The sequence below is a fragment of the Aythya ferina genome (assembly GCF_964211825.1).
Source record: "Aythya ferina genome assembly, chromosome: 8".
In the NCBI taxonomy this organism is placed as follows: domain Eukaryota; kingdom Metazoa; phylum Chordata; class Aves; order Anseriformes; family Anatidae; genus Aythya; species Aythya ferina.
In genome coordinates this window covers 6,869,601-6,892,115 of record NC_140304.1, presented here as the reverse complement: position 1 = coordinate 6,892,115, position 22,515 = coordinate 6,869,601, and the positions used below count along the sequence as shown (strand labels likewise).

At 37.8% G+C, this 22,515-nt stretch overlaps 1 protein-coding gene across 3 annotated transcripts in view; it reads left to right on the top strand.

Moving 5' to 3' along the window:
- Positions 1-22,515, top strand: part of VAV3 (vav guanine nucleotide exchange factor 3) — a 162,470-nt gene that overhangs the window by 98,302 nt on the left and 41,653 nt on the right. For all 3 annotated transcript variants that reach the window (XM_084527441.1, XM_084527440.1, XM_084527442.1), the window contains exons 18-19: positions 7,145-7,167; positions 10,301-10,346. In XM_084527441.1, the coding sequence (XP_084383567.1) occupies positions 7,145-7,167; positions 10,301-10,346 (69 nt within the window). The remainder of the gene's footprint in view (positions 1-7,144; positions 7,168-10,300; positions 10,347-22,515) is intronic.

The following is a 22,515-nucleotide window of genomic DNA, read 5'->3' as shown; positions in this document are numbered from 1 at the left end:
AAAAAGGTGATTGGCTTCTTACTGCCAGCATCTAAGGACCTTTTTCTTTTTTTTTTTTTTTTTTTTTTTTTTCCCTTCTCTTTTAGTAAGTTGCCATTCTCATTCTGCCCTTCAAGAGAATCCTTAAAGTCCCAATTTCAGCTACTGTTCAGTCTCCCTGTTAGGGTGCTTTCTCCAAATTTGACCCCTTCCTCCTCTGCTCAGTAGTGTTTCTGTAATTCTCCAGCACCTCCCGCTTATAATGCCAAATGTTAGTGCTCATCATTTGCACATTTTCCCTTCCCTGTACCTGTTCAGTCAGTGGCAGTGACTCTGTGCACTCCAGACACCATGTCACATAACAGTACCATTTTTGACTCCTACCTCTGTCCAGGTTGTCCTATTATTTCTAGAGCTGATGGGTTGGTGGAGCAGGAAGAACATGTGTCCTCCAAATATGATCTTGCCCCACCATTAATACATTTGGATTTCTTTTGCTTGTGTTTGAAAGAGAAAAAGCATTGGAACACATTGTGATTACTGCGAAGTGTAGCTGTATCTTTTGGGGAAGCTTTTTCAGAAATTGTCCTACTTGCTTCACTAAAACCTATGTGTTCTTTTTTTCAGGAACATTTTATAACTGTGTGAAATTGCTTGCATATCTCACACGGGCTTCTGCAACCTCTTAATTTTTTTTTGATATTGTCATCTATAATCTTTGAAAAATGCTTTGAGATAATCTCTCTCCCGCTGTTTGAATTACATCATTACCTCATCACCTTATCTTCTCCCCTTCACTAAGCTTCTGCTTCAAGTTTTTGGTTCTAGCTTTTTGTTCCTTTCAAAGCTATATGAGCTTGCTTCTGTCTTTGCCTCTGTTTGTGTTACTTCCTGACTTTTGCTTGGTTTTTGACTGTGTGTTATTTGCCTGCTTCCTCCTTTCACAAAACCATTAGGATGTCAGATGCTGACTTCTGCTGCAGCCAATGAACTTTGATCTTAGTTGTTTTCCTGTCTGTACTGGAACTCTACTATGTTATTATCCTAGTCTGTTTTTTTTTTTTTTTTTTTTTTTTTTTTTTTTTTTTAAATCACCTCTTGTAGATCCAAAAACCATACAAGCAACCAGAGTATTGTTCATTCAATTTTTTTTTCTATTTTTCTTCTTTTCTGGAGGATAGGTTTTTCACAGAATCTCCTAAGAATATATGGGAGAAAAATAAACTTAGATAAAATATTTTAAAGCAATCACATTTGAATTAATAGAGTGTAAAAGCAAAGGCATACTGTCCTTCACAAGAAAGATATCTTCTCCAGTATAAACCACCCCTACTACTTTTTTCTTTATTTCCCGCCTTCTGTTCCAATCACTTCTGTAGTTTTTATTTTAATTGGATATCTGGCATCCTGGAAGGCAGCAACTTACCTTTCAATTTTTCTCTAAAGATCTGTGGACACATATGGTGCAGCATGAATCGGTAAGAATGACCATAAATCCCAAGATAACACAAGGTCTGTTATCTTGCAGTTTTCCTGCCATATATATTTCAGTAATACTGTACATTTGCTTGGGGCAAAATAAAAACAAACAACAACAAAAAAACCCACCCCCCTTCCCACCCAAACAAAGCAAATGAAACATTTAGGGTATCTCACGACTATAAGAAACTATTTCACAACTTCAAAGGAGCAGAATTTTTCTTTAGATTTTATTTAAAATACATATATATTTGGTAAAATAATGCTGTATGAATCTGAAGTGAAGTTGGAAGCAAATGAGTTGTTTTTTGTTGCATGTTCAACTTACATCTAGGTGTACACTACTTGGTCCTCTCTGTAAACTTCTTTCTCTTTCCAGTCTATTTTTCCTCTATGCAAAGGCTCCCAGATTTCCTAGTACTAGTTCTCTAGTACAAGACACGAGCAAAATTGCAAATCCTCTTTGGAGTTAGACGGTGCCCAGGAATGATGCTACTTTCTAATCTTGTTTTATTTTCTTTTACCTTTTTGGGGTTCTAAGGGCTTTTACATCTTGGTGATGTTTTTGGGTAGCTTCCCTATTTTTGTTTAGAAACATCTTGGTGATGTTTTTGGGTAGCTTCCCTATTTTTGTTTAGAAATATTTGTTTGTGGTTCAGTTTTTGAAACATTTTGCTCTGTAAAGCTTTTCCCTCTGCCTCACCTAGGTTACATACCTTATCCTGGTTATGTTTGGCCTTGTTAACTTTTTAATTTAACTTGCGGCTTTTTTTGTGAAAAGTGTAAGTGGAAGTTTTTACCGACTGCTTCTAGATAAGTTAGGTTCTCATAATCTGTGTTAGTATCCTTTCTGAACTGAATAGTCTTAATTTATCATCTCTTTATCAGTGGAACTTTTTCCATACTGCAAACCATTTTCATTATTATTCCTCTTATTACTAGACCTTTATTTGCAAAGAGATGATTAGAATTAAAAAAAAAAAAAAAAAAAAAAAGCCCAAAACAGAAAATATCGGTGGGCTTCATAAAGGCATTTGCAGAGCATTTTCTTCTGTACTGTTTTTCCTTTTTTAATACAGTTTAACATTGCTCTTTTTAGACCACTGAGCAGATGTTTCTGCTAAGCTTTCTGAAATTATGCTTAGAACACCCCATGAGTAGATTAAAACTTTTTGTATTTTATTCCAAGTCAGTTTTTGAAAATTCAAAAGGCAGACATGCAAAGACAGATGAAGCCTTTAGAATGACAAATCTAATAAGTGTCAGATTAGGATGATAAATTTACGAGAGAAACACTGACAAAATCTGAAGATAAATTGCTGTATTTCATGCTATACCATATTCAAAAACATATGCCAGTTCTTCAGATGTTTTGCTTCAAAGAAGGCTAGTTCATCAGACTAAGAAGTTGCAGTGATAAAAGATACAGACTTAATCAGTTGAATTAATAAATAGAATGAGATGTCTGCGTTTAGTCCTTGTTTTTTATTGTTATTGTTCCTGTCTATGTTGTGCTAAATGTTCAGTGGTGATTGAAGTTTTCTGTGCTCACTTCTTTTGTTTCGCTTCCTTTCCCCTGAAATGCTGCCCTGTACATGCTCAAATATTTTCATATATTTATGCATTATCACTTCATTTTTCTGTGACTTGAAATTCTCCGTTATTCCTCTGTGTTGCTGATGTTCAGGTGAACTCCTTCAGGCTGCACAGACTTGGATAGAAGGCTCTATGAAGCCATTATCCTTAAACATAAGGATTAGGAAATGGATGCATGTATTTCTTTTACAAGGTCATTTATATAGGCGTATGTGCTATGTTTTATCTCCAGTGGCTGACATAGAGATCTCCGGGTTTCTCAATGGCACTCCCATGCCTTATTTCAAGGCGGAGTACAATTCGTACATGGTGATGCTCCCCCCCCCAGTTGGAAGGGTTTATATTTGGTAATCGTTAAGAGTGGGACCACTGTTAACTAAGCATCAGTAAAGGCACACATTTATCAGTTCATAGGCACACTATAAAAGGCACACTTTATATCACATATCCCAGAAAATAGTGCAGAACTTCAGTCCATTTCCTAGTCTAAAACAGCAGAATTAACAGTCCACATCCATTGCCAGACTGGAATTTTACCAACTTCATCCAATTATATTGAATTAAGTATTCTCAAGCAAATGTTTGCTGGTTACACAGGCTATTGAATATTTCAATTAGATGAACCTCCAGTGATGGATCTAGAATCTGAAAGTATTTGAATATTTTAAATACAGTGCCAAACCGTGAAATTCTCATTCTACCTCTGTTCCCAGGGAATGCTAGAAGCATCTGTCATCAGGGCATAAATCGATCAGAAAAACATTAACCGGACATTTTTATATTAACTTTTAGTTATTGCATGCATGATTTTTTTTCTCCTTTGGACTATTCCATTTGAAACCCCCCTGCATTTCCTTACGCGGAGAAGTATTTTTTCAAATGTATGAAGAAAGTTTAAGAAAATATTACCATACGAATGGGTTAATTGTGGGGCTGCTTTCATATGCTAATGTGCATGCCCAATAATACAGTCCATATTGTTGATGTAATAATTTCTTGCTACAGCATGTTAGAGAGTATTTATAAAAAACATGCATTTTTGACATCTAAAAGGAAAACAGCAGCTTTCCCTGTTTACCTTGTTGCTGGCTTGATCAACAGTTGCAAAATTGCTGGCTATTCTCCAAACCTACCATGTCAACAGCATTGATGAGTAAATGTTCAAGTCCCAGAATGTTCACTGGAGTTATGCCACTTGTTTAACTGCAACAAAGGTTGAGCTGTGTTATTTAACTAACCGTCTGACTGAACAAAAGTCACTTATGGGGCTTGGTATGTTGTGCAGAGGCCAACACCATGGTATTTCTATGTTACTATTTGCTTTTCTTCTGATTATTCAATGTCTGGCTAAGTGACTGGAAAGCTGCAGGTAGTCCCACAGCTCTTTTAAGGTGGTTTACTTTATAGTTCCTACTTCTAAAATATTTTTTAGAAAAAATATTTAGAATAGTAAGTTGAATAATTTACTACATTTTGTATTTAATGTGATTAATTTGTTCACTCTCCATTGCGTTATCATGCAAATCCAGCAGCTCCGTTGCATCCCGGAGGAGAGTGGCCTAAACCTGTTTTCTGATCTGAGTTTTCTTACTTATTGAGGCCAGCTGTTGTTCCTGTTGTTTTTGAACTAAAATGCTATTACCAAATTTGACCCAGTAGTATCATGGCTTCACTGAATAAACAAAACCCAAAAATTGTGATGAACCGTGGTAGTAGAAGTACCTTGCTGTTGTAACTAAGAACTCATTTGCTCCTTAACTTCATAGGTATGTTGGTGATGAGCAGAAACTTGAATTAAAGTTGTCACATGTAAAATATCTACTGGTGGATATCCTCAAACATTTATTTTCCACCTTCAGTATTGAAGCAGATAGAAATTTATTTATTTTTTTGCTCTTGTGCTAATGGAACGTTGTGGAAAAAAAAAAAATTGAACTCCTGATGAAGCAATTGACATAATTCAGTACAAAATGCCCTGAACTACAGGAATATTGAAATAAGACAAGCATAAGCCTTAATTTTTAATAGATCTTTATATGGAAATAGATATATATATTTTTTGCATGTTAATAGTGAAATAACTAATCACATTGCAGTCTGTCAGTGTTGGCTACGTTTTAGGCTTTTTAAGGGTTAATGTGAAGTGGAGACGGCTTAAAGAAAGTGCTCTTCTTGGAGTTGCTATTGTTTTTTTCTGAGTTTGAATTTGTCCATTAGGCTTTAATGACAAATGCCCTCCTGGCCTTGGTTAATGGAGCAGTTTACTTTTTTAACCTGTGTACCAAAACAAAAACCCCATACACTTCTCATGAAACTCATTTTATGCAAATTATTGGGTTTATTTATAACCTTCCTATGTAGTGATTCCTTGAATATTGATACTGGAAGTTAATGAGTTTCTTAATTATTCATTGTGAAGAGTGTTTGGATGCTGAAATCGTCAAATGGAGCTCATTCATGTAGTTGTTTGGGATATTTGCTAGAGTGGGAGAAAACCCACAACTCAACAGCAACTATTAAGAGTCAGATTGATTGATTCCTGTTGGAGGATAGAAAGACATGTCCGTTTCTGCTTTGTGATAAGAGATCTTCAGACCTAAATAAGGTCATTCTTAACAAAACGGACCCCTTAAGTCTGGGTTTGAAGTTCGTTTTTTTCCCCTCTGAAACTACTTACCAAAATCACTTTACTTTGAAGTCATACATAACACTGAGATGAAACATTAAAAAGGGTGATTTTATTTAGATTTTGGCAAAATTTCTGAAAGGCATATGAAACTGTGAAAGTAAACACCAAAACTGAATTGATTTCAGCAGCACTTAGGCAACTAATTCCCTCAGGCTCCTTTGAAAACCTCCATACCTGCATTTCCTCCTTTGGGACTGGCTTATATTTCTTCTGTTTGCTTGCTGCTCAAATGCAAATTAACACTTTTGGAAAGGGTATAATGATGATAATATTTTCTGAGAATGATGGGAAGATGCATCTTTGGCATACGGTATGAGAAGAAACAATGACTAAAATGATACGTGAGAAGTTCTGTTGGTGGTAAATAGGCTGGGCCTCGCGTGCCTGGCCCTGAGTCCCCAGCCAGCATGCTGGGTCTTGGCATGCCTGCTTATCTTTGCATAAAATGCTAGAAAGCCAAAAGTTTTTTTTCCCACACTTTACTGGTTCATGTAATTTTTTTTTTTTTTTTTGGTGGAACAAAATCAGCCTGCAGTTAAAGCTTTTTATTTGATTTATTGCAAATGTTGGCTCACTGAGTACAAAAAATTACAGTAAAAGTGTTCAAATGTGACAAACTAAAAACTGGGCATGGGTAGTTTGTACTCTTCCTCAGCAGCATGTGTAGTCCTAGAGAACACGCACAGGTAAATACAGTTGTCCTTTGATAAGGCACTTGAACCATAGCCATCTAGTGTACACGGAAGTATTGGTTATCAGATTAGACACAAAGAAAAAATACATATAAAAAATGCAACTTTTATTGTCTCTGTAGTTACGTCTGGTGTTCTGTGTGTGCAAGTATTACTGTCTTGATGCCATCTGATCACCCACAAGACTATGTTTTTTAATATCATTTTTAAGCAGTATAAGAAATGCATAGCAAAAAAGCACATAAAAACCCACAGGCTTTAAATTCCATTGCATACTAATGCAAGGGTAAACCGAAGTACAAGAAATGTAGAAAATGTTTCAGCTGAAGATACACATCTTATCTTGCTACAACTCTGCATACTCTGAAAAGACAGGTGAGAAGAGGTGCAAACGCTATGTGCAATGAAGAGCAGTACCTTTCAGTTCCCAACAAGCTGATACTTAGCAAGTGCGCTCGGGAGGTTGGCAAAGTTTGTGCAGGGTGTTGGATCAGGCTGTCCTGTACCTGCGGGCAGCTGGCGGGTGCGAGCCCTGTGCAATGAGCCAATGAGCGAGGCGAGCACGGCGCTGCCCGGGCGTGCTGCAGGTCTCAGGTAGCACAGGGCGCAGCGGTGCTTCTCGGCATGCAGCGCAGCACGGGCTGAGGAAGCTACATAAGCAGCATAAACTCACAGTTGACAATAATGCCAATTTTTACTTACCTTTCAGAGCACGGGAACCTGAAACATGAGGTAAGGATTTGTTTTCGTGTGATTTTTGCATTGTTGATGACATTTACTTTGTGCATGTGCTGTTGGAACATGAATGCTTTCTTCTGCATTTACTAACATATTTCTTTAGAATGGTGGAAAGTAGTTATTAAATACAAATGTACTGTGCTCCAAGTGTGTGTCAAGTTTCAGTTGATATTGCTTAATGCTGAGAACTGGAAGGGGTGGAGATATGTTTTTTTTTTTTTTTTTTTTTTAAAGTTCCAGAAAAACAAAACAAAACACACAAAAAAACAACTTTTACCTCACGACTGATGTCTAGTTTTTCAGTGTTGCTAGACCAAACTTGGCAGTGGAATTAAATCTATTTTTTTTTTTTTAAACAGTAGCCAGTCCTGCGGCAGTGAAGTGCTAGTGTCCAAGTCTGCTTCTCCACAGACCTCTGGGCAGTGAAGAACTGGCAGGGCAATTTTTGCCTCTTCATTTAAACATGTGTTTGTCAGAGTTATTCAGTGGCTGTGGAATTTATGTCATCTTGAGAGAACATTAAAATGGACACAGTGGTATATGTAGCGTACCTCAACTTAAATTCAAGAACGCTGCTAGTTTTACTGGGTTATATTCTTGCCGGTACTTGTACCTCTCCACTGAAGCACAGAAGGGCGTAGCAGTTACTTTGTGTCAGCCAATTCTGACAAAAGAAAGGCAGCACTGTAAGTCTTAGGGTATAAGAGTTCCTAGCATCTATTTTACATCAGAAGTTTATGGTAATTTAACTGCTTAAGTGACACACTGGTTATGAACAATGTATGAGGATGCGTGTTCTTTTTCTCCATTAACGCTGGTGTTTTGGTGCTATCTCTAAGATCAGTAACGGAATTGAAAGGATGTTATGGCTGACGTGACTGGCGCAGAAGGGTTCATGGTTGGTCACACACAGGGCTGACTCCCCTCATGCCCGCCTACGCTCGAGCTGCTGCAGTGTTGCTGGGGAGGGGAGCCCCGGCACCTGGCACATTCAGGGGCTGGGGGGCTGCAGCAGGCCAGGGGCTGCAGCGAGCACCAGCCTTTACAGCTGGGCTTGCTGGGGTTCCTGGGGTCTGTCAGGGTGAGGACAGCATGGCCAGGAGGAGCCCGGAGTGAGGAGAGCTGGGGCTGTGTTACCACAAGAGCCAGTGCTTGCGGCCCTGCAGCCTGCCTGCATGCCCCGAAATGGCTGCCGCCTGCCTCACGGTTCCCTCAGCCGGTGTCTCGCCAGCTGTACTTCCAGCCACCTGCTGCCATGTCTTTAATGTTGCTGTCTAGAGATGCCTGCTAAGTAAGGACACTTTTAAATATGAAAATTACGGCATGGTCTGTTAGCTTAAGTCTCCTGGTACTGCAGCTGACAGACAGCACTGGGAAGCCATGAACAGATTGCTTACTGCACCTTGTGGGCCATGTTGCCAAGTATGTAAAGCTAAATAAGGTGAACACAGGTGGCCAGATGAAGAAAATATGTATACTAATTGTAGCCAAGCCCCCAAGGCCCAAAGCTTCTCACCCCCAGCGTGATTCTGAAATCTCTTCTTTTGTGAAAAGAGACAGCTTCCTTTCGAGAGCTATTGATTTGGTATTGGCTATTGATTTGAGCCAAAATGTTTGAATTACTTTCATTCTTAAATAAGAATGTTTAATTTTTCAACAAGAGGTAATTTAAGTATAAGTTAGAATTCATGATTCTGGGACAGATGGATTTTTTTCCTACCAGTAATTAAGTTTGTTGGTACTGCAACTTATTTAAGGGTATAGAGCATCATTTTCTATCTGGTGCTTTGGTATGTTTGACTTGTGTTGTCACATAATTACTGTATTTTTTCAGTTCAGTTAAATACATCTTCCTTTGCATTTGCTTTTTCTCTTTACCTCTCAGGTGCAAATCTGCATTTATCCTGAAAAATAATGCTGCCTCAATTTCTAAAAAGTGGAGTCAGATGACTGAGCCATTTATTTATTTATTTTTTTAACTTTACCTTCACTTCTTGTAGCAGCAATTCACAATTTTCTTCTTTCTACTGCAGCTGAAAAAAAAAGTGCATCCTTTCTTTGATTAGAATGTGAGGTATAGGCCAAAAGACCAAATAAGTCCCAAGACTCAAGAGTCTGAAAGCTGTTTTTAAATCAAGCTTTTCCTTTTTACCAGCTTGCTATAGGGCTTAGTAATTTGGTTGTGCCTCAGGTTACTGCTTTCTGGCTCACCTTGGTTGTGCATCCTGCATCAGCTTATATCAACTGCAAGTAAATCGGAGCAACCTAATTGTTCCCTTTGTTATGCAATGTGCTTTCCCCTGCTTGGTTTGATTAAAAAAATAAATAAAAATGCATGAACCTCCATGCAAGCTAGCAGTTAAAACAAGGTTGCAAAAGCAGATAGTAGTTCATAGATGTGCCTTATTTCACAGTGATGTTTTCAGGGACCCATATTATATGTCCTGGAGAATAAAGTGTATAGAAAAACAAAACACACAAAAACAAAACAACAGCAATAACAACATCAAAAAATCAACCTCATCATTAAAAAAAAAAAGTCTTATTCTTGTTAGTGTTTCTGATTTTATGCAGCTCTACTTAACCAAATTTAAAAGAAAGAGGGAGTGGAGTTACTAAACATGTTTAAGTACTTGCCCAGAAAATTAAGAATTTTCTAGGAAATTCCACATACCTGAAGTACAGAGTAGAAACGGTGAAAGTTTCTACCTTATTAAAGCAAGACAAGAGGAGAAGCAGCCTCACGACTACTGTGTTTGTGGACGTTATCTGGGTCAGATGTTACCAAACTGTGTATTTTTCTATTATCATATTTGTAAATGATTTTTTTTTTAAAGTGCTTAGTATCCAAGAAATTGATATATGAATAAACCCTCTGTGGACTAAGAATCTTCTGAGCATTGTGTCAGGAAAAAATAGGATGTATGAATAAACTTTCTGTATTGCTAAGAATAATTTTCAAAGTATGATATTTCTACCAGATAAAGATAATTGTGGTGATGGTGGTGGGGGGAAATAACGTAAGATAACCATCTTTGCCTAGTAGATTGTGGGAATGAAAGGAGTTTAATATGCCTTCATGAAAACAAGTTTATTCATATCCTTAATTTGTGTTTTTGCTATTTAGAAACGAACAAATGGAATTAGAAGAAACTCCAGACACGTGGACCCAGGTTTGTGTCATGGCTTTTTAATAGTTAAACATTAAATAAAAAGAGCAAGAAAACTGTAACTCACTTCATCAAGTTGCATTATGATTGCTATTGTAGTGTATGCAATGTTGACAACCTGCTTCATTGCTAAAGTGAAGGTATAAAGCAATTTCTGGGTTAGCGATTTCAAAGATCTGGCCTATTTTTTTCTTGTTTTCTTGAAGCAGTGCTGCACTTCTGCCTGAACAATGAAATGCCTCTGGGCTTTTGGTTAACTTGACACACCTACTGTACTCTGCAATTAAAAGAAGTGATGAAAAGGAGACAGTTGCTTACAAAGCTTGGGTTCTGATCTGCAGAGTTGTGGGTATTCTCAACTCTTTACTATATTGGTGCTCAGTGTTTAGCTCTATTGAATATGAGTTGCTCTTCTAAAAGACATAAACCAATTGTAGTTTAATGTAGAATTTAAGTGATTTTAGTTTTTGTTAGTATAGAATAGATATTTTTGTGGAATCATGGCAGCAGCAACCCTTAAGAAAATTAAATGCTTGCTTATAGATTGTGTACTCAAGCGGGTGAATGTTTCCTCTGGAGACCCATTATGTGCCTGAATGAAATATGCAATGTTTTTTGGTGTAACTGTGTGATGTTTTCAGTATCATTTTTTTTACAGTAATTACATTTTTGTCCTTTATAGGTTTCTTGTATAGTGTAATTACAGGAGATTTGTTATGCAGATACTATTTGGAAAGAACCTAAGCTGTAGATTATTAAAGATTTCTGGGTCTGGACACTTGAGAATAGTTGAGTCAAATATTAAACAGAACGGCAACTTGATAACACATTATAGCCTGGCAGAGCTAAGCAGTTTTGAAAAAGTAAGAATGCTACTTGTGCCACCAGCATTGCAGCTGCCGTGGCTTGGGAAGTCTAAATGTTCTAACTAGCTGAATCAGACCACACCTTTCTTACGCATGTACCTTTGAGGTGTTTTGGACTGTGTATTGTCACTTTGTTCCCTCTAGTTTAAAAAAAAAAGCAAAAAACCAAAAACTTCATGATGCCCCTAAATTGTTCTTCGTGTTATTGGGTGCTCACTTTTTCTTCTTTAAGAATTTCAACAAACAGCTCTAAAACTTAGTGTTTCCTCTGCTGGCTATACTAACAATATCATGAAATCAACAAAATAATTTGGAAGAAGATGAAAACACTTGTTCCAAATGGGACTGAGTTCTTTAATTCAGTCATATATAGTGCTGTCAACTACAGTGTATGCTTGCAGAATCGTCCGTACAGGTCTAGATCTTTAAACATGTCTAATACTAGGCTTTGAAAAGGTTAGGTAATTTTGTCTTTGAGAAGTTTTCAAATATACTGGCGGTTTTACTTCTTGTTGAAGTCTGGTAGAAATATTTACATGATCTTTATATACAAAGATACTTTTTAATTAGCTTTTATTGAAGACTAAGTACCATTCAAATCACTGGGGTCATTGAATTAAACAGATTCTTAAGAGCTTTATGAAACTAATGTCTAAATAATGCCTCCCTGTCCCTTTACCTGTACAGAATAGTACTGTGAGTTCCTGAGGGTAGTCTTAATGAGTAAAGTTCTTGGTCCCGAGTTTATTTCTGAAAGCCCATAGAAATGCAGAACATGTGCATTGTTTACTTCATTTAGAGATACTATTGCAGAAGACTATTACAGAATTGCTTCTGACATTATTAATTTTTAATGAAAAAAAATTACATACTAACACTCCATATGTATACTTTGACAGTTTTCAAATTAAGTGAACTTTTTAATTTGTATTCTGTCAGCATATGTGTTCTGAGTCCTGCTGTAACTTGGTAGAGATAACAGACATTAATGTCTTGGGTAATCTCTTGGCAACTCCTTTGAATATTCTAAATAATACTGCTCATCAGATATCATGTTGTCTTGAGAGACAGAAGGTGCCATCCAGAGAGCAGCACTCTTAGAAGATCAGTTATTTTGGGCATACATTGCTGCATAGACCCTAAGATCTTTTCAAGACAACTGTCACATAAATCTCTGGAAATCATAGCACCATGGTGATCTTCTTGCTGAGAGCAGTAGTCAGTTATAGATACTGTTTAAGGTCTTAATGTACTGCCTTATTGTTGTTGTTACCATTTCATATATATTTAAAGAGAAAAGTTTGTTGCCTGGACTGGTGTCTGTGTAAGAGGTCTAACATGCTGCTGCTAACCATATTTCATGTCAATGCTATTGAAGCATCGGTACTAATTTAGGAAAGCAGACATTTGCTGTGAATCAATTGCAGGCACCTGCAGTGCCTTAATATGATGGAGTTTATCAGCAGTAAATAAAATTACTGTGGGCAGCAAGTATTTAATACAATCTTTTCAGCATCGTGTTCTTGCCTGGTGTCTTTGACTAGTTTAGTAATGAATAATGAATGCAAGGAGGCTTGGCATAGTCAAGTTTGTGTGTTATGGTTGTCTTTTTAGCTTTGTTACAGACAAATTCAACTTCTACTGACACCATTTAGCCCTGAATGGAGGGGAAAAAAATTGAGAAGTACTGTGAGTGAAGATAGTCTAAAAGAAGCAGTTGTTAATATGAGGGTAGTGGGTTAAAATAGCTTCTGCTGATAGTTTCAACTAACTAGCTGAAGTACCCTAAAAGCAGTAAATTGTTCATGGCTGTATCATTTTTTTTGATGTTTGGTTATAAGTGGCAGTTTCCTCTTTGAGATTTGCTTTTTCTTCTTCTTTGTGTTGGGTAATAAGGAAACATAGAAGGAAAAGTGATTAATAATGGGAAAGCACAGAATTTCCTGGGAAATGAAAAAGGTGTGAGAAAAGAAATAAGTGCAGAAACAGTGCTGATAGATATTTTCTTTTGCTTTCTAATTTGTTCTCTGTCTCTTCTGTATGGCATGTGTTGTGACTTCACCATGTGGTCCATTTGTACATGCCCATCTGAACAGGTCCATCTACATTTTAGGGGAGCCAGATTTTGGAGAGACTTCCTTTGGATTAATTGGCAGATAATAAAAGCCAATGAGTGAATGAACCTGTAAATGCATCTGCATCTCTAAAACTAGGAAGAACTTAGTCCTGCATTTGCATTTTACTGTGGAACTACACAATTCTGCATAAATACGTTTGAGAAGTGATTAGATTGATGTCAGATTTTGCCTGGAATAGGCGTGTGGAATGATAATTATATATAAGGTTTTCCTAATGTAAGGGGTCTCATGAAAGCTTCTGTATATGTTTAATTTTAAGCATGTGATTTGCACTGCTGACCTGAATGACAAATGGACCATTCATATGTATATTCATAAGCATAAATCTAAGGTTTTGTGTGTTTTTCTTGAGAAGGATGATGCAACCTGACATGTTTTTAATAGCAATCATTTTGTATGCATTTTAATAAGAGCAGATTTTTTTCTCAGCTATTGAAATAATATACTGTATGTTTGCTGTCTTTTTATTTTTAAGGGTGTAAAGAGTCTAAATATAATAGGTTCACAGTTTGTTGATTTTAAAACTAGTTTTACCCTAAACACTTGTGCTAATATAAACATTGGAACTTTAATCTCTAAAAGTGTGAAAGCATATTTCATATCAGAAGGATAAACGTGGTAAAAATAGAACGCTATAGAAGCCTTGCACTCAAGATTCAGTGCAGATTAAACTCAAAATCTGATCTGTGCAAGAATGTCATTGAGCATGTTCTGACATCCTAAATAGCTAATTTCTTTGTAAGCATGGATTAAAACGTAGAAAACCTCAGTTCTGAACTAAGGGACAGAAGCAGCAGGCCTCTTGACTTGAAATAAGCTGAAATACTGACTGAATCTTGTGGGGTGGAGACTGTGTTAACAAGTAATATATGCAAGGACATGTATATTGCTGTTGGGTGAAGCTGGTGTTCAGTCTGAGAGTTCAAAGTTCAAGCAGTAATTTTAAAAAGGGGTATTTATATTTCTGGTTGGTGTCTGGTCTGTACTTGCTTTGTGAAGCAATCCTTTATTATTGATTTTACACAGATCATAATGAAAAGAATCTGAAGGGAATAGCTGGGTTTATGGCCTAGAGCATATATATTATACAAACAAAAAAAAAATACAGCAAGCAGTACAGCAGTGGAGATTTTAATTAGCTGTGGTGGGAAGTGAGCTACTGTGTGCCTCGTACTTGGTTGCAGTTGGGTTGTGAAACCTTCTAACTAGGTTGTATCACTGTTATGTGTTTGATTACTAAACAGTGAAACAACATTCAGACATTTGTGTGTTGTGATAATGATTATATCTAGTCTTCATTGTAAAAAGCTAGTAGTAAAATACAGGTGGGTTAAATTTACTTCCTAGCTAAGAATATTGGATCATGAGATATTTCATCAAATTGTGATGCTGCGTGCTCTGTGACAGTCAAGTTTAACTCTGGTTTTGGTTTCGGTGCCAGTCCAAGCATATGTCCAGCCTAAAGCAAAATCTGGTCCAAATTCAAGTGCCAGAATACCCCAACCTGCGGGTAATTCCTTGCCAAGCATGTAGCTGTTGCATACAAACCTACCCTTTTCAACTGATAATTTGAAGCAGATCTCTGATTTTCTGAAGAGCTATCCAGACAAGGCTTTGGTAGTTCTGATCGATTGTTGCCTTTCCTTTTTCAGCCCAAACACACAGAGAATATCCAGCTTCATAAATAAGAAAAATAGCCTTCTGCAACATTAAGCTCAGTGCTGAAAAATTGGTGCTCAGGAATTTATTTATTCTTCTCAGCAACGAGGGTAGTTCCCTGTGATCCTGGCCAGATCTCTCGTGGCCTATTGCTGACTGACCATTAATATCGTTTTTGAGGAGAGCAATTTATGCTGGTTTTAAGCCACAGAAAAAGGGCTCCCCAAACCACAAGCCAGCATTAAACAAGCCCCCAGTGTTGAGCTTTCTCATGAGCAAGTGAGGAGCTGACTGTAGTCACTAAAAGTATCTCTGTATTACCGCTGTCTTCATCAAGATGGATTACACCAAGGCCGTGTTTGTCTTTACTACAGGAGTTCCTATGTATAGAGTCAAGAAATATATTGATAGGTACGAGGTGTTTGATAATGAATGTTAACAATTATTCTCCCATCAATAGAATGTGGGCGTGGATACCAGCCCCCTTGTTAACAGTTCTTGCCTCTCCTTTCAGACTGAGCAGAGCAAACCATTACAGGCGATACGTTTCTGCATCTTCCTTCAGGACCTTACTCAGAGTCCTGCAGGCTTCTTTCTTTCTGTATTACACGTCTTCAAAAAGGTTGTGGGACGGTCTTCCTGACAGCGTAGGCTGAAGTGCTCCAGTGTACGTAAGACATTCTTTTCAGCTTTAGATGTTGTGTACATTGAACATAAACGTGAGTTGTGATGGCCAGTTCAAGTACAGGTGTGTATGAAGGAGCAGCTGACTGTAAATGAACTCGGGGGAAGCCTGAAGGAATACTGAAGGAAAGATGTTTGAAAAAACTTGCTTTGGTGATGGAGTTGGTGGTTTGACAAGTCTGATGTCTTTTGTACTGCTTACTGTTAAGAGAAACTGTAAGGTTCATGATAAAGAAACATTTATTGCATCCTGTAACTGAGGAGGAGACTTGGACATTACTGCATGCAGACCAGCCATGAGGACCTGTTTGCTAGGTCCTTTTGATTTAGCTTTGGAATTTCCATATTGTAGGTGAAAACATAGCTTAGATGGCTTATAAAAATAAAGGAAAAACAAGCAGCACACCAATAACTAGTTTAGACTTGAAGGAACTCAAACTTTTACTTCTCTGGGAGCTAGTGTCCAGTAACTAACAATTACGTCCAAGTATGTAGAGTTCTGCACGATTTCCCTAGAGATAATTCTGCAGTGTTTGCGGAGTGTCATATTGCCTGAGTTGCCAAAGACTTCTCTGAAATGCTCTATTGTAATGTAAGCTATAAAACCTAAAATGAACTTTGATTATATATATGTAAGATATGCTTAACTATTACGGGTGTTTTATTGGGTTTTGGATGCTTCTCCTTTCCATACGCAGCACCCAAACGTTTTGTTCAAGGTGCATTAAAGTGCACAGTGTGTGTCTCTAGGAATCTGTGTGAACCAGAGCCTCAGGTAAGGACGGGTTAAGCAGGGCAGCCAGGAGCTCTCTTGCTGCAGAAGAAGGGCTCCATGCTCCAGGAAGGCAGGCAGGCAGTGTTTCTTGCCAACACAAGTGTAATTCTGCAAGTTCTGGAGTGGTTCAAGGAGTTGGGTTGCAGCTGTAATTTGAGCAACTCTTAGTGTTGACGGCTGTGTTTTGACATGTTCTGCATCATGCGGCTGGGACAGCATGGGGGGTTCAACACCAGATTGAGCTCATTTCCTTGAGGTCACCAGATTTGTAGGAGCAGTTGAGGGAACAGCCCCCTGCAGGTGCATCTCAGCAGCAGTGAATGCAGAGGTTCCCTGAACTCTGACTTCATTTGTGAGATCGAATTAAGTCTTTATGCCACATCTTAAAGAAGGTATCTTACGTTTGGGTGCTCTGCCTTCGTGCTGCAGCACTAATGCCATTTGCTGAGCTATTGTTGTTTCCCAAGATAATGTATTCATCTCTGTTGTGATACAAGAAAGAACACGTCTAATGTTTTGCACCAAGAAATTTTCCACTAATGCATTTCTGGGAGGTGAAGTAGAGTTTTGTCTTCCAATGAAGCATTTCAAATGCAGTTTAATGAATTTTATTTGGGTTGTTATATTTTAAATTGAAATGATTTTTACATTCCTGTTGGGGCAAGGTATTTTGAAAGGTGCCTGTCCCTTTGGCATCTCAGCAGTGTGCTAACATTCAGAGAAGAACATAGCCTTTAGCCTTTTCTTTTAATTAAACATCAGAAGACCCAGATGCCAAAGGGTGAAATATATTTATTTTTTGAACTCTTTCATCCTTGCCCAGTTGGATTGCAAGATGAGTTTGTAGTTGAGTAATTTAGGCTCTTTTGTCTTATTGGATGTGTTTTGGGGACAGTCTCTAGATCTTGAGCAACTAACACTTTATTTTTCTCTTGAGTAATATGGTGTTTCATACATGCTGAGCATGTATAAATATAACTTTTAAAGTGAGGTCAGTTAACAACTCTATAGCATCGTTTTTTCTACATAAGGAACTATCAGCTTGGAGCGTTCTGGGAAAAATGTCACTGTGTGGAGGGAGCTGGCAGGCACAGAAGATAAGATTGGGATGAAAGTGGACAAAACAGGCATTGTATGATCAGTAAAACCAAAATGATACTGTTTTGCATTTTAATAAACAATACAGCAGAATTTTAAAAAAGTAAAAATAAGAGGGGAAAAAGACGTGTGCAGACCTGAAGTTGCCTTTAGTTACCATGGCAAGTAGAAAGGAATTGCACAGTATTTTGCTAATGTTTATTGGGACTTGTAAATCTCTTATTCATCCTCAAGAGAAATACTGCGTTTACCCATGTATTTCCATATCTGATTTTAATCTTCAGGGTACTGTTGTTCTCAGAAGGCAAAACAAAGTAAGGCAATGATTGATTAAAAATAGTCAAAAGTTACTGAATTTTAACATACTCTAAAGCATATGGTTTCTTTTTTTGTGGCTCGCTCATTTAACTAAATCAGTATTTGATCGCTACTTCAAAGTAATTCTCACACAAAGAATTTGGGAAACAGTGTAAAACTAAAAGCATCCATCCCATGGGAGAAAAAAGATTGCTGAAAATTCACAGAAGAGAGGCTCACAGAACTGCCTCAGCCTTCTGCCTAAGGAAGATTTTGCAGCTTGGTAGAAGGGGCCAGAGGCAAGACCCTGAGAAACTGATGTAGCTCTTCAGAAGAGTTTTTAATCTGCTCACCTCTTTGAGCTTCCAAGAGAAGAGAACAATGAGGCCGAGCTGGGCTGCGGGCCAAGCTTGCCCAGGTTCGATTCTTGAATGGTAACCAATTAAATGGATGCTTAGGGATAGAATATGGAGTGAGATGTTGTGGTAGTTCCCCCCTGGAAGCTCTTGGTTTTGTTTCTTAGCTCTTAAGAAAAATATGTAGAAACTCTTGTTTTTCTCTTTTTGAGCCAATCTAAAGTCTTGATATTCACAGCATCCTTTCACTATTAGTATCGTAATTAGTCGTGTGAATAAAGTAGTTGTTTTAAAGCTGCTGACTGTTACTACTACTACTTTCTTGGTTTAAAAAAAAACAGAGAAAGTGAATAGTAATTGGATATTTTCTCTTTTCATGCTGTGCCACTCTTGAGTTATCTCTGTCATATCCCTTCTAGTCATCTCTTCCATCCCTTATCTGCTTAATTATTCTGATACAGAAACTTTTTGGTTTCTGACCATACTTTTTGCTTGTCTGCATGCTCATAGATCCAAGAATGATCTTTCTCACCAAAACTGCATGCATCCTATTGTACAGACACTTCAGTTCATGAAATCTCCATTTCTTTCTAAGTAGTGTTCTTCTCAAAGAAACAACTTTGTATCTTCTGCAAGCCTTATTAACCCTCTATTTACTCAATTTCAATACTGCTTATCATTTTTTTGAACAATAAAAACCAAGTATTTATAAGGGGAAGACCTTCTTGGAAATGTATTTCAGAAAAAAAAACAAACACTACAATCTTCTACATCCTATGCTTTTGCTGCTTCTTTTTCTGTGGGAACTGTCTCATGATGAAAACCGGAGGAGAGTCTGATAGTGAATCCTGTTAAAAGTGCTTTGCCGATCTGTTAGCGTATCTATCACCTTGATGCTCATGTTTGTTGTCTGCTTCTAAAGTATGTGCCCCGTTTTTCTTCATTGTTTTATTTGTTGCGTTAGTTATCTACGCTTATCTATATATTTGCAAATTGTGGTTTAGTAGTAGACTTTACCAGGCTGCCTGGTACAAACATGAGATATTCATATGAGGGCATCTACTGATATCAACTGAATTGCTGTAAAGCACTGCTTTCACACTCAAAGTCATTTATGTCTCTGGTACTGAGGCTGTTTTAAGAAATAGGTTACAGATCATGATTAACAATTCAGCAATTTCATATTTGAATTCGTTTAGCACTGAAGAGTCATTCCTAGTAGTGACAGTAGAAAAGTGATCTGATTTTTTTTTTTTTAGTGGAATCAATTAGTTCAACTCTCTTGTTTTAATTCTTTGATGTTGTTCATCCAGGAAAAAAAAGGTAAAGTAACTTTATAAGGAATTCGAAGAAAGTACTTGAGTTCAGCTCTCTTTACTGCTCTTGCTGACCTGCAAATAAACAGAAGACTTGTTCAGTCTTGCACTATTCATAGCTTGCATTTCTTAATCTATAGTGCGTAACAGGGAATTAAATAGTAACTTTATTATCTGGTACCTTGAAAACTGCCCTGGTTCATAACCTTAGAGGTTATTCTTTAACCAACTCACTTGGAGTGGCAGATGTGGGGAGAGGAGAGAACATGAAGCTCTGTCTTTTAGTTCACATGGTAAGCAGCATGTTTACTCTTCTTGGATTTTTTTTCCCCTTAATTGGTTTTGACAGCAGCAAATCGTATGAATTATGAAACAGTAACAAAAGGTGCAGATGTGGATCCCAGCTTTTCTTCCAGAGTAACGGGTCATCTCTGGCAATAGCAGTTGTCTTGCAAGTATCACTGGTAATTTTAGTAGAGTGAAATTTGCATAATGCCACTAAATCTTCTACAGTTTATTTTTTTCTCCTGTAAGATCCTACAATTTGCCTTATAGTTTGCACCTTTTTTTTTTTTTTTTTTTTTTTTCTTGATCACGGAGAGAAGAGGATAAATGGGGAGAGACTCAAAAGGATGAGTAAAAGAATTACGGAGATTTAAATCTGACTGCTCTTGGGTGTTTTACGCTGCTTTTGTTAGCTCTCTGTTTCTGATGCATTGACATACGTAGCTGTACGTAGCTCTGCACATGGCTCAGGCATCTGAGAAATACTGAGTGAGCAACTAAGCTCAAAGTGCTGATGCTGGGATTTAAATGCATAAAGGGCATTCATTGTCAGAGCATGATTATTGGGAGGAAGAACCAACTCCATGAGCTCTGCTGATGTCAGTTTGATCTCTGGTGGTTCTTCGATGTAACTACAGGCTGCTGCCACAAGGTGTGGTCTTCCTTCCCCACCTGGGTATTCCCTCACTCTATTTTTTTAAACTATGATGGTTGTCTGGTTATAGGACTAAGTAGCTTCAGAAAGTTGATGAAAACCTGGTCATGAGAGGAGGTGATGGTGACGAGGGCATGATAAGTGATTTCCTCTGAGATCGGGTTGCTGAAGCAGTGCAGTCCTGTGGCTGCACATTTCGGGAGCGGGGTACAGCAGAAACGGTTCACACTGGCTTCTGTGGAACATTAACTCTCGTCCTTTGCTGCTTTGTGGCACAATTTGTGTCCTAACAAATTTCCCAGCATTTGCTGGAGCACACAATCCATGTTCACGCTGCAAATAGAGCACAGGAGGTCTCTCACTCATGGAAAGATGTATATGAGGGGTATACATGTGTTTTATTTTATATTCTTAAGTAGGAATTGGGAAGGAAAGAGGCCAAAAAGTCTTAAGATGTAGCCTGATTGCTATGGCAAGACTGACATCTAGACAGAGGACTAGATGTGATTCCGATCTCTGCCTGTGATAATTTAGCAATAACAATTTATTTCAACAAAAAAGTGACCGTTGATCACTTTTGTGACTTTATTGTACACTTGGGTTTATATCTTTATGGGGAACACCCTTTTACTGCTTGTTTATTTATCGTGTGATCCATGTTCAAGTAAAGTACGTAAATGATAACAGAAAATCAAGCTATTTTTTAAACAATTTTTTCATTTGTACTGAAATTGCAAATAGTTTTCTTTGTTAAAAAGGGAGGGAGTTGGCAGAAATTAGGGCATCAGAGTTGGGTGTAGACTGTGATATGCCAGTCATGCCAGAAGAGAGAGGGTACTTTATAAATGAAGAGAGTGAGATGAAATAATATGTAGGGCATGCATGTATGTACAGAGTTTGTTACATTCATTGGATACTTGAAACATGGCCTGAGTTTGTGTACAGGTATGTCGACTGAATGAGGCCAGGGATACTACAAACGCACGGAGAAGCTGGGCATATCACAAAACACCGTGCCCTTTGCACTTCTTCCAAGTTACTTGCACAGGCTGCCGGTGCTTCAAATGTGCAAAGTATGCAGGATAAAAATGAAATCACAAGTACGTACCGGGGATAAACAATTTCATCTACAGTGTGGTAACAGTGAAATCGTAATTCTTGACAGTGCTCGTCTATATAGAAGTTTCCATGCAAAGAATCTTTATTCTGTGCTGAGGTTTTTTTTGTATGTAGGGTAAGAGCTGCCGATTAAGAAGTGAAAAATACCTGTCACAAGAAGGGTAGGGGCTAAAAAGAATAAATATTGCTTGAGGAGGAAGACCAGAAGAGTGTTTAACTTGGAATGCTGAAGGATTACGCAGCATTATGAAGAGGGTGCGTGCAAGCGAGCTTAATCCGTCATTTGCTGGAACCTGCCTGCTTTGTCAGGCATCTGCCACTTCCTGCTCGTCTTATGTAATCAGTTAAAGCAACTCTTTTGCCAGAGAGTTTGTTTCTTGTAATTAGCAGAAACGGAGAGGAAGGTCTTTTATCTTAGAGTCAGATGCTATTAGTCAATACAGAGCACAAAAGAAATGTGAAAGATAATTTCTGTTTTTGCAGCGTCTGATGAATAAAATCTCAGCACATTTCCCGTAATGCATATTTTTAAGTTCTATTTGAGACCTGCAAAAGATGCTAGCTGGCTCAAGTCTGCCTTTTTATGGATTATAATATGTACAGTTACCACCTTGCTGTCCACAGATTACTTAAGTGTACAGATAGCACAGTCAGCAGGATGACTAATTCCATTTGTGCTGATTAGACTTGTTGAGAGGTAGGGTTGCCTCCCGTCATGCTGTGCTTTCAGGTACACTGCAAGAGAGACTGGACTATCGTACTGTTACTGCAGTGCATATATTTTTTAGAAAGCACAATTTTCTGTTGTTACTAAGCTCACCAACTTTTGTTCAAAATTAGTCACTGAACGTGCTACAGCTTACTCAACAGAAAATGCTGAAGTCCTGTTCAAGGTTCAGGACGTTTCACAGTGTTAAATTTAGC